The sequence below is a fragment of the Dendropsophus ebraccatus genome, chromosome 4 (genome assembly GCF_027789765.1).
Source record: "Dendropsophus ebraccatus isolate aDenEbr1 chromosome 4, aDenEbr1.pat, whole genome shotgun sequence".
Classification (NCBI taxonomy): Eukaryota; Metazoa; Chordata; class Amphibia; order Anura; family Hylidae; genus Dendropsophus; species Dendropsophus ebraccatus.
In genome coordinates this window covers 81,839,316-81,852,903 of record NC_091457.1, presented here as the reverse complement: position 1 = coordinate 81,852,903, position 13,588 = coordinate 81,839,316, and the positions used below count along the sequence as shown (strand labels likewise).

Here is a 13,588-nt window from a genome sequence, read left to right as displayed (position 1 = left end):
TTCTCTCCCTTCGAGTTGGTCTATGGTCGTCACCCTAGGGGTTTATTGGATGTAGCAAAAGAGACCTGGGAAAGTGAGTCCACCCCATACAAGAGTGTTATAGAGCATGTAGCACAAATGCAGGACCGTATAGCCACTGTAATGCCCCTAGTAAGGGAACACCTCCAGAGGACGCAAGAGGGCCAAAGCAGAATTTACAATCGTTCTGCAAGAATCAGGACATTTAGCCCAGGTGACCGGGTACTCATACTTTTTCCCACGGTAGAAAGCAAATTCTTAGCAAAGTGGCAGGGTCCCTATGAAATTGTAGAGAAGGTCAGTGAGGTCAACTACAAGGTACACCAACCAGGTAGAAGGAAACCTTTTCAAGTTTATCACATAAACTTGATCAAGCCCTGGAAAGACAGGGAATCCTTGGTGGCCACAAATCCTGTTGGTCATCTGTCACCACCAATCCCTCCGGTCAAGACTGGTGACACCCTATCAGTGTCACAGAAGCAGGAAGCTAAGGAGTTCCTGCAGAAAAATAAAGAGAAGTTTTCTGACCTCCCAGTGCGTACGCATCTCATTAGTCATCATATTGAAACTGAGCCTAGAAGCAGAGTAAACCTTAAGCCCTATAGGATACCAGAAGCACAGAGGGAGGCAGTATCATCCGAGGTAAAACGTATGCTTGACCTAGGAGTCATTGAGGTGTCCCAGAGCGAGTGGTCCAGCCCGATTGTGCTAATCCCAAAGCCCAATGGAACTTGGAGGTTCTGTAATGACTTTAGAAAGTTAAATGAGATCTCCAAGTTCGATGCTTACCCCATGCCCAGGGTAGATGAGTTGATAGAAAGGATGGGTAATGCCAGGTACATAACTACCCTCGATCTCACTAAGGGCTACTGGCAGATCCCACTCACTCCTGAGGCTAGAGAGAAGACTGTATTCTCCACCCCTGATGGGCTCTTCCTATACGTAGTCATGCCATTCGGGTTACATGGAGCCCCTGCCACTTTTCAGAGGTTGATGGACTTGATTCTGCGACCACATCGTGATTACTCCGCTGCCTACCTCGATGATGTGGTCATTTTTAGCCCGGATTGGGAAAGTCACCTCTGTAAGGTCCAGGCGGTGTTAGATGCCATAAGCAATGCGGGGTTAACCATCAATGCAGAGAAGTGTGCACTAGCCTTAGAGGAGGCCAAATACTTGGGCTACATTATTGGGAGGGGGTTAGTGAAAACACAACTAAATAAAATTGAGGCAATACAGAATTGGCCTCAACCCCTCACAAAGAAACAGGTCAGAGCTTTCCTGGGTATTACGGGCTATTACCTTAGGTTTGTGCCGAATTTTGCTTCAGTTGCAGCCCCACTAACTGACCTGACAAAGGGTGCGAAGTCCGCAATGGTGACATGGACTCCAGAGGCCGCGGAGGCTTTTCAAAGCCTTAAGTCTGCCTTGTGCCAACAACCGGTGCTAGTTACCCCTGACTTTAGGCGAGAGTTTCTAGTACAGACAGATGCCTCCAACACAGGGTTAGGTGCCGTCCTCTCACAGGTCGTGAATGGCGAGGAGCACCCGGTGATGTACTTGAGTAGAAAGCTATCCCCGGCCGAGAAAAACTATGCCATTGTTGAGCGAGAATGTCTGGCAGTGAAATGGGCCCTAGAGTCCCTGAAGTATTACTTGCTAGGCAGAAAATTCAAGTTAGTGACAGACCATGCCCCCCTAACATGGATGAAGCTTAACAAGGAGAAAAATGCGAGGGTGACTAGATGGTTTCTGTCCCTACAAAACTTTAATTTTACTGTGGAACACAGGCCAGGAAAGTTACAGGCAAATGCTGACGCCCTATCAAGGGTACACTGCCTGTGGGGACAAAATGCTCATCCCTCCGGTCTGAAAAAGAGGGGGGGATATGTAGACATGTCACTGGTAAAGTCTTCAAAGGGATGTACATCTCACCCAGGTTGCTTCATAGCGTGAGACGGTGAGTCCAGGAGGGATCTGTGCTCAGCAGTGTTATGCTGCTGAGCTATTATTTACTGTTTCCGGGCCTGGATTTACTGGAATGGCGGGTAGGTTGGTAGTGGGACCTGCCATTCCCTCCCCCCGATCCAGTTTGGGTTTTGCCATCAGGTGAGCTCTGACCCTAATCAGCCTGAGAAGGTAAGAGCTCCACAGAGCTGCAGGTGATGGCTCTCAGCCAGGAGTGAACAGCCTGCATGCTGGTTCTCCTGGGAGCAAGGAATACTGCCGCCGCTGGGGCCACTTCATACCCTGTGATACAGCCTATTGAAGCATCAGATAGGTAACCTGCCTGTTAGTAAGTGCCCAGACGGGCAAGACCTTTTTGTTTTGTTCTTAAAAGCACGGTGTTGCTGTATTTATGTTTGCTGGACTGTTTATGCTGCAAATAAACGCCAAGCTGTTATTTTACAAAGCCAAGTCTGCTGTGAACTGTGTCCAAACACACTATCCCCTGGGAAGATCCCTACAATATATATATATATATATATATATATATATATATATATATATATATTAGATAGATGCTCCAACAGCATAAGCACATCCACAGGATATAATGAAGGAGCTTAGGAAAACAAATCTGAATTACAGACTGCAGTGAAAGCAAGTTCTCCACCAAACCACCAGCATCAGCATCAAAATTACAAATCCGGAGACATCACTAAGTGATTTCAACAGCCTGTAAAATCCAAGTGTAATAACAGAGATTTACCCAAACCTTTCAATTTGCCCTTTTTTAAAATATTAGATTTCTGTCAAAGCGCTTGAACTTGACATAGAAGGAGAAAAAAAAACAGGATTAAGGAAGGACAAGGGGCAATCAGCAGTAAGTAAATTTCTTTACAGCTTTTAGCTTGTCATAGAAAACCACTACATATCCATCATTGTTAATGGAGCCCTGACAAATAGCCCATCATTGTAATTAAAGGCGAATTGTATACCCTGCTGCTTCTCGCTTGATGTGGACAAATATATTGTAAGGGAAGCATATGGAAGAGGACCAGAAAAAAATAGAATATAATTTCCCTTTTGCCGACACTGGCGAGCCAGAAGTAAGGAAAAGGCACATCAATAACGTCCGCCATTTGTCACCGGCGCCATCTGGGCACAAAGGCGGAAGCTGCCAAGAGTGTATTAAACGTTTTAATTTCATTGTCATCCCTTAAGATTGCATATCCTATGTGATTTGTCAAATAACAGCTCTGTACGTCCTCCAAGAGGCCCGCCAAACGCAAGCAAACGTTACTTAATGAAATACATAGACAAGCCGTTAAGTGGCTCAACACCGCTTTGCCTTGCCAGTCAATTCATTCCCATGATCGCGGTATCAATTATAGCAACTTAGATTACAACTGTATGACCGAGCAGCATTTAATTGAAAGGCTGAGTGACTATGAATCCCTTACAATTACTAAGCCAAAATTGGACGTAGTCATTAGCAATAGCAAATATCTGGATTACGCATAAGAATTAGCATGTCTGGGTACAAGGAATCTACGCTGCTAGTGTGATGTTTGGGTATTGGGCCTTTATTAACTTAATATGCAGTCACAAGGCCATCTATGTATTTCAGAAGAGAATCACGTCACAGACAAATTGAATAAGGTCTTGCTGTTTTATGCAAACACTGTAGACAGATGTAGAGATGGAGCTTAATTTGGAATGTCCCAGGACTTTGTGCAAGATTAGAAAAACTTCTTTCCAAAACAGCTCTATATCTGTCTATAAGTTGTGTCTGGTATTGCAGATGGGCTCTATTGAAAAGAATGGAAATGAGCTGCAATACTAAGCACAACCTTTGGACAGATGTGGTGCTGTTTTTGGAAGAAAGAAACCATGTTCTTCTAACAGTACTGATCAGCTTAAATCAGAAGTCTGGCCCTGGCTAAAATCTGACAAGCATCAGGGGTAGCGGAGAATATAACAACCGACCCTTACGTCCCTCTCCCTATGCCCGCAGTGTGCCAAGTAACTGGCTCCGGGGCCTTGCCGGAAGGCATTTTCCTTCGAGTTGTGATGAGGTCATGACTCTGAGGAAAATGCTTGTCCCGGGTGATGAATAGCCCACTCAGCCAATCAGTGACTGCAGTGGCGTACTGCCCCAGTCACTGACTGGCCGAGCAGCCAGTCCATCAACCAGGTTGTGATGTCAGCTCTGGTGTATATCCGGGAGCCCAGTGGGGATCCTGGAGCAGCGATCTAGGGCACAGGGAGAGGTGAGTTGTGCCTCTGTATTCTAAAAAACACTTTACATGACCGGACTTGTCCTTTAATGAAGATGCCTCTTTTCAGCCAGGAATTTCATAGTTGGTAAACAATAGGGTAGGGAATTGGAATTGTATCCATCTCTGTTCATATTTGCACAAACCCTTTGATTGGAATGGGCAGATCCATGCACCATTTTTATCGATCCATAGCAACTATGGATGTGTAAAAGAGTCCATTCAAATTAATAGGTATTTTACTGTCTGCAAAACTCAACAACATAATAGGCGGGCAGTTTGATTTTTGCTATGGAGCTTTCTATATTAAAGGACAAAGAAACACATGCAGACATTTTTTGAAAAGACAATTGCTTTAGTAGAAAGTTAGAAACAAACAATGAATATTAACTTACCCTGCCAACATTTTTTGGAAAAGGTGTCCTCTGATTCTCTGGGATAGAGATAGGGGGTGCCACAATTGATCTCCTATGTCTCAAAAGTGCAAGATGTCTTGGTGCCTTGAGCATGTTCTACAGGAGAAAAAGTAACATTTAATGACAATGTAACATATTAAAATAACTACTTTAAGGAACACTGAAAGGCCCAGATGTACTACTGTGTCTGCACCAGAATTCTGTCTGAACACTGATCACCGATCAATGGCCCAGAACACTGATTTGGGCCATTGTGTTATGTCTAGTACAAGGCTAGAAGGGTGGTGCATGACTTCGATCTTTGGTATTTTTTTAATCTCATACGTAACTCCCTTTCATACCATGCAATAGGCATAAACGTTGCTTTTTTTCTTGAAAAAGTTTTTAAAGCGTTCCTCAGGACAAGAATGGCAGCATTATGGTCACACTTGTCCTTGGGTTGTGTTTAATATTCATACTCAGCTCCATTGAAAAGATGGGGGCTGGACAATACTACATACAACCTATGGAGAGGTGAGGCATTGTTATGTAAGAAAGCAACCACATTTTTCAAATCTTACTACACCACCCTGGTAATATTTTTTTTTCCCAGTCAAAAACTTTATTTTTATCAACTTCAGAACTAATTTGAAACTGCCTACCATCTAGACTACCACAAGCAAGTTTATTTTCCTTATCTTGTTTTATGTCATTTCTTAATCAGGGACTTTGTTCATTTGAATAGTCAAATGTTTCCATTTGTATTTGAAGACTTTATACATTACTCTTTGCTAGGAAACTTCATTAAATTTTTGTCATGGGAATAAGTGTGAATGTTGTAAACATATTGATCTGTCACTAGAAGCATTTAAAGCTATGTGAAAGGTAAGTCCTTCCGGAGCTCATTATTAGTTACCAGTCGATGTTGCATTCCTGGTCATTTAGAGACTTCAATAAATTAGTCTTGATTATGTCACACTGTCTAGAGGTGGTTATAAGTCAAATTATTCCCAAGTTTTGCATTGATCTTAAAGAAGAAGAAGAAGAATTAAAAAAAAGTAGGGCACATTCCACAAAACCCAGTGTGATATACTTTACTTAGTGTAAAAAAGTTGTCATGCATAGTCCTAACATTCTTATATTCCTTATTAGAGATGAGTGAACCTTGAGCATGCTCGAGTCCATCCGAACCCGAACGTTCGGCATTTGATTAGCGGTGGCTGCTGAAGTTGGATAAAGCCCTAAGGCTATGTGGAAAACATGGATATAGTCATTGGCTTTATCCATGTTTTCAAGACAATCTTAGAGCTTTATCCAAGTTCAGCAGCCCCAGCTAATCAAATGCCGATCGTTCGGGTTCGGATCGACTCGAACCCGAACCCGGTTCGCTCATCTCTATTCCTTATGAATTGATAATTACAACTATTGAGGTAAACTCATTTTCATATACCCTATTAAGTATTTCTGAGTTATGAGGGCTTTGTGATGTTATGATGTTTTCTCACAGACTCCTGCATAAAACATTTAGAATGAGCATATTCACGACCATACCTTTCTAGGCCAACAATTTTATCATGGAAGGTTTCTAATATAGCAATAAAATGAAATGTGCACAATGCAGTGCTTTCTATTGATTCCCTCCCTTATGGTCTAAAATATAGCATCTAATATGTCCTATACAGCTGTTTTTACACAGGTTCAAACAAAGATTGTTGGGTCCGAGGTGCAAGCTTTAGGACCAATACGGTCCATTCAGTGATATTAAACACCATACCCACATAACTGCCTGAAATTTTTTTAAGGGCTTTTTGGCGAAATCACAGCATGCATGCGTATGCCATATGTCTATACATGTTAACATCCCCCCACCGCCACAATTCTTTAGTATAAATCCTGGAATCATATGATGAAAGCATCACATTAAACAGTAAAAACTGCTGGCCTGTGATGTCTTGTGGTCCCTGCTTAACGCTCTGGCTGGTACTTTCAAGATGGACTGTTATTAGCGCTGACAACCCACTCAGCCAATCACCAGCTGCAGTGCTGTCCCTCCCCAGTTAGTGATTGGCTGAGCAGGCTGTCTTGTAGCAGCCAGAGCGTTCAGCAGGGAGCCCTGAGGCAGATGAGTATGGGCTATTATTATTTATTTTCATTTCATCCCCGGTAACATTTAAAAATTCTGTTATCTGGAATACCCCCTAATAACAGATATGCAGCAGAATAACCAGAATAACAGGGAAAAAAAATTAAAAATATTATATTTATATATATATATATATATATATATATATATATATATATATATATATATACACACACATTTGCTGCAAACGCAGAAGCTGGAGGCTCGTCAGAGTAAGGGGAAGGAGGATTTTTAAGGTGAAACTGGCAGCCTGAACCTTGGCCAGCAGCAAAGGCTAACCCCTCAGCTTAGAGAAGCTCCCGATGTTTGCAGCATATTGTCAGGACCAAAAGGGAGGGCAGGGGATGTCTGCAGACACTGGCACTTTGTTTGCAGTTGCAGGGGGATGGGGTTCCAGGGCAAGTGTCCTGTCCTGTCCATGCTGGCCCTGCATATTTTGTAATAAAGTGTTATTCCATTGGTCTACAAATAAATATAATCCGTTATCGTGATGGCTCCAGCCATCTTGCCCTTAGGCCTTCATAGTCTTACAGCTTGAGGAAGAGATTGTTGTTCTTACTCTATACAACCACTTGGGAGTGAAGCTTTCCAGCAATCCAAACATGGTGGCCTTAGTTATGCCAGTTTATCAGAATAGGATATGTTTACCAATACATAAAAGGGAGATCTGTCAGTTATGCTTGGCTGGAGGGCACGGGCGGGCACACACACACACACACACACACACACACAGTGCTTTAAAACCACAGCATTTCAGGCTAACACATAGCTTATTGTATTAAACAAGGATGTCTTTGTTTTATACTGCCTGTGGTCAGGGCAGCATGAAACTTCCTACAGGTTCTTGTTAATACTCTTTCTCAAAGATAAAAAATAATGGAGGTGTAAATACCTGGTCAAAGATGATTCCTTTGCTGCTCACTAGCTTATTTGTAGAAACCCTAAAATAATCCTCCTGTAATGAATACAGGATATTCATGGTGACTGGGTATAGGATAATATAATTGGTACAATTGTACAGATACACAAATTCTACCTAAAATTCTAAAATATGTACAGTAGCCGCCAATGTCCTCATTGAAGATGGAGAATGTCTTTTTGACTCTAAACATGGCATTTAGAAGGAATTGCTGGCTCCCTATTACATCCCTTATAAAACTTGCTCGCAGTCTGAAGCTATACAGCTACACTTCTGATGTTTATGTCAAATTCCTCTGGTCGTAATTTTCTTTTATTATTGCTTCTTGAGGCCAAGCAACCCGTTCAATTTGTGTTAGAGCTGCAGGTGATTGCATCATTTCTTCTTCTTGTAAATTGTAACCAAGGATCAAGTAGGATTCTCATCATTCCTTTGAAAGCATTGGTAGTACAATGTTCCCAATACCTTGTATTACAGCCTTTAGCATCAGACTTACAAAAGAACAACATCCAATCGCTCATTCTTCCATTTATCTTTTAATGCTCAGCACATTATAATGTTTCTTTTGAATGTACCTTACCAAGCCTAACTATCCTCGTACAAGGTTGCTGACCTAGCTGTTACACATGGCATCTGTTATTTTCTAATGTTAGTGGAAAATAAGATGTAGACTTGTTGTTTGTTTCCAAGTAAAAAACCCATTGCAGCTCAATGCAGTTGGCTGTTGCCTTCTGAAACCCCTGTTAAGCAGGTGATATTGGCAAGGGAACTCAAAGGCGTTGTCCAGCTAATATTTTTTTCTTTCAAATCAACTGGTTTAAGAAAGTTATAGAAATTTGTAATTTATTTCTATTTAAAAATCTCAAGGCTTCACATACTTATCAGCTGCTGTATGTCCTGCAAAAAGTGGCATTTTCTTGCCAGTCTGAAACAGTGTTCTTTGCTGCCATCTCTGTCCCAGACAAGAACTGTTCAGAAAGGAAGGGACAGAGACTGCAGGGAGTATAAAGGAATGAGCAGGACAGATGTGGGCACATACATGCATCGCTCTCTGTCCAGGGAGAGAGGGGTTACAGCTATGGAGAGATTACCTCTACAGTCCTGTCCCCTGATGTAAGCCCCAGCCTGTACTGGATCTGCTATGATTTGGAAGGTGGGGGGGACTTCCTGGGTCAGAGTACAGGGCTGTAGACTTCGCTATGCAGACCATGCCCCTCCCCCACTCCCCCTCCCACCCAGTACAGGGAGCTCTTAAACCAAAACGCTCTTAATCCAAGTTACTCTTAAACCAAGGTACCACTGTATATAATTTGAATCATGTTTTTTTATGAAAATGTCAATACAGATTATGTATACTGATGTGTCCTTTATTTGTAGGAGGTATACTGTGTAGGCCAAGGTACAGGCTATTTTGTGGGCAGTGTAGGATTATATGCAGCTTCCATGTAGTATTACATAGAACTAACCATCCAACACATGGCCAGATCTACCAGAGTAGGAGTCCATTTCTTCAATGGTACAATGACTATGAGTTCTCGCCACAGAACTACGGCCATAGTTTTGCGGGGTGGGACATAGCCTTATTTTCAACGGGATCCCGGCCGAAGCGCACACACATCGTATGCGCTCCGGCTGGGATCCCATGCGGTGCCGGAAAAAACTGACATGTCAGTTTTCTGCGGCCGGAATCCAGTGAATTCCGGCCGCAGAAAGACCTGTCAGTTCACACAGTGAAGCAAGCGGCTCCGGCCGCTTGCATCACTGTGGGCTTTTGGAAGCCCTGATGCGGGCGCGCGCTGATCACTTAAGTACCGTCCGAGATGATCCGGCCAGAAACCAGCCGTTCCGTGACCCGGCCGGGGTTACGGAATGGCCAGTCTCTTACGACATGAGAACATAGCCTAAATGTGCAAACTTTTTGGCATCACACTGCTTTTGTGTTCACAATGTAAACGTGCGAAGCTTCCTCAGCTCCTCATTGAGGAAATATTAGAAAAGAAGTTGAGGCTTTAGCCTAGATGCCACAATGCCTTTGTGAGACATTAGAAGAAGGATAAACAGGATTTTCCTTTCTGAGGAACATTTTAACAAGCGCCATTAGAAAAATGTATGGCCAAACTAGAATGGAAGGGTAATAACAATATATTTCAGAGCTTCTCAAGCTGTGAGGTGCAGGGTCTTGCCTGTGCTCGACTTTGGCAAACAGTAGTGACTCCAAGGCACACACTACACAGATAATGGCAGTCCTGCATTATCAGCATATGTTCTGTACTTACTGTGGGTTAAGGACCTGCGGTGATGTTCTGTGGTGTTGGTTTACTAAAGGTGGAGCAGTATTTATTTCTGCACTGCGGTGTAAGGGTGGTATTCCACGGGCCGACCAAGGCCCGATCAACGATGTAAACGAGCGCCGATCTGCTAGATCGGCGCTCGTTTACTGGGCCTATTCCCCGTCCCGACAATCGTTTAGCGAGGGCTGCAGGGACATAGTCACCGATGTCCTTGCAGCCCTTGTTTCATACTTTACCTGTCGGCTGTACCTGTGGCTAATTGTTCATGCACACAGCTATATTATGGCTCTGTTTTTCTTCTGCCTGGATGAAAAAAAAAAAATCACGCCATGTATATCCAGACTCTATGGGGGACATTTATTAATGTTCCACCTGGGGCAGACGTCTGAGAGAAAGCACAGATTCACCCATTCTACCTTGTGTACGCCTGTCATATTCCCTGCTTGCATGAAGGGAGGGCAGGGGTAACTCGGGGAGAAGGCATGGCCTCCTCCCGTGCCACATTTAATATGATTTACGCCTAAAGGCGCTCCTCCGCAGGTTCGCGTGCCTGGCCAGCCAGATTCATTAAGAGGCGTGCGCCTCTTAGTGAATCCAACCGGGGGGAAAGGGGGCAGGGCCTAATTTAAGACTGGTGTACTTGTACACCGGTCTTCATAAATCCCCCCTTCCCCCATAAGTTTGAATATACTATGGAACATTGCTTTTAGGGTTGGTAAGATTAGACTTGTAGCAGCACTGCTTGATCACCAAAGGTAAGGTAGACTTTGTAAAGAATAAAAGTTTCCTAGGCTATAACTCTATTACTTTGAACACACTGTACTTTAAAAAAAATAATTGGTCCCTAAATGTTATATTTTTGCTGAGTAAACATTTACACCATATCTGGAATTTCATATCTTTTATAGAAGCAATAATTAATAATATATATTGTACATTTAGTTTCCCTTGATCAGCATATACTGCCCCTGAGGAATTAAAGGCCTTGTAGATACAAGATGGGGGATCTAAAGCAGGGGAAGCATATTAGAAAGTGGAGAGAGAACAGCAAGAGGGTGAGAGATAGGAGTAGGTGTTATTTCCAGGATCCATTAATCTCATTTAGAACTGATATGTCCAGAGGTTGCTGTATATATATATATATATATATATATATATATATTCACATACAGTATATGGCAGTTTGTGGGGTTTAACGGAGAGACAGTAGCCTATCTGTTACTGGAGATGGTTTGAGTTTATAAAAAAAAATTTATTCCCATTAACTACAGCTGCCATAAAGCACACAAAACTTGCCACTCTGGTACACAGTGTAAGAAATAAGGGGGAACCTATAATATGGAAACCCACAGGAAAATGTTATTGTCTGTGGACAGTCAGGACAACCTGAGCATACAGTAGGAGTATAGCTTTGTGGGTGGAGTGCACCATTGTCCTGAAAAGGGTGAAATAAATATTGATGACTTTAACCAGGAAATAAAAATGTATCCCTGTAGAAGATAAAGTTGTGTAAGGAAAGTTGTATCCAATTGCACAAATTAGGCCCGGGCCCCAAGGGTAAATAAGTCTGACAGCTGTAGAAAATAGAATAAGATGTGAAGCTTCCTAAAGCTTTATGTAAATTCTATTCTGACTAAAATAAAGAACGGCAGGAACCTGTTACTTTGGAATATTTTATTTAGACGCGCGTTTCATATGTTCAGTGTGTTTCAGCCCACGTAGAAAGCAGGAATTTTATCTCTATATGACACATTTTTTACTTTCAGCCAAAATAAATGGAATGAATTTTACATGTCTGCCAAATGGCAAGATTTGAAACAATGACTGGCGATTCTCATTGTCCAATAACCACCATGCCAAGGATTTATTAAGAAGTTATCCAAGGAAAAAAAAAAAAACATGGGCAAAAATTTTTTGAAAAATTTCCCTGCTCTAATCTTCCTTAACCAAACCTGATATCTCCTGCCATAGCCTGGCAGTGCCGCCTAAGTGCCTATATTGATTTGCATGCAATTTCCTATTTTTTCATTTTGGATGCAACTGAAAAAAGAGAAAGATATTAGGACTGACAAGATAATGACTCCTATCAAAATCTGGGAGACAAACTCCAAGATGTCCCCAGCACCTGTCTGGCTGTAATCAGTCTGCTTTAGGCACATTTTTTATTCACAGGTAAATATTGTGCTCTCACTAACTGGTGGCAGTCAATAATGCATAAGTAAATAGGAGACTTAGCGGCAGAGGAGATCACCTTGATTAGTCTCTACAACTGGCACGAAGCAATAAACATGCCACGCAAGTCAACAGGCTTATTGAAATAAACAGCCAGGATCATGAAAAAAACAATGTTTAGATGTATTAAGTTCCCAGAGGCAACATCATGAGAAACAAATAATAGAGAAACTTGTGCTAGAGTACCACTACAGAGTGTAACCGAGAATCCTGGAGTGAGGATATATGGAAAATCATACAAATATACAAGCAGCAGCACTTTCAACCCCAAGTGCTGCACACGTATATATCTCATGGCGTCTTTCTGTCATCTAGCTTTATTATATAAGTTCTCCATTGTGCAGAAGATCTGATATATATATATATGTATATATATATATATATATATATATAGACACGGCTGTGGATCTTTTATTGTCATGTCCCACAACTTACGTAATTATAGAATAATCACAAAATTACAACATTCTTCAGCAGTTCACAACTAGCCTGCAAGGCCCTTTCTTCTGTCACTTCTCACCCTTGAAAATTCTACAAGACCTGAAACCGCTGTAATTACCGAGATGTACTTTTCAGTAAAAGCGTTACATGAAGGTCAGCAGCCACCGAAGAATGATCAGCTCAGCACAGCGAAGGGTTAGGGGGACTCTGAACAAGACGATGGTGTCACAGATTGCTAGGGAATAAATATATTCGCTTTGCAAGGATCAGCTGTTTCTGGAGACATACATTACAATGCACTAGACAGCCTCCTCCGGACTTGACTGATAGGTGCAAGGACCTCTAGTTGATTCTCTGTCACCAACAAGTACATGTCATACCGGAAAGACGTTCTTAGCAATGTGCTGTCCTTAACCCATGCACTACATGACGGAGAAAATATACTGTATTATTGAGTTTGAGCTTTTTTGAACAAGTACATTGGATGCTTGTGGCTGCTTTTGTATTTATGTAAAAATAGATATATTTAAATGATAATATAATACAGTCAAAATAATATAAATACCCTTATGTTTGAACCCTGGTAAAAATATGACATAGGGTATTGTGGGATGAAAACAACTCCAATGCATATATCATATTACAGTATATGAAGATCATAGGGAACCCCCCCAGGACTCCCTTACATGAGCCAGAATAGAAAGCAACTATGTAATATTGGCCCTCACTCTGACAGACTGAAAACATCCACCTATTCTCTATAACATTAAAATTCTGTACTGCAAACAAAGGCCCTATTATGAGACTTTTAGAACTAACAGGTGTCAGGCATTCCTCTATGGTTTTGGTAGGCCTTAAAATACAGCACCCATATTGAATATTTAAATCCCCTATAGGAAGCTTAGATGCTCTCTCTGTTATTAAAA

The 13,588-nt window shown here is 42.0% G+C and overlaps 1 protein-coding gene across 1 annotated transcript in view; it reads right to left on the bottom strand.

Moving 5' to 3' along the window:
- CDH13 (cadherin 13) overlaps positions 1-13,588 on the bottom strand; it is a 579,181-nt gene that overhangs the window by 333,447 nt on the left and 232,146 nt on the right. The window contains exon 4 of the mRNA XM_069966164.1: positions 4,637-4,753. Within this exon, the coding sequence (XP_069822265.1) occupies positions 4,637-4,753 (117 nt within the window). The remainder of the gene's footprint in view (positions 1-4,636; positions 4,754-13,588) is intronic.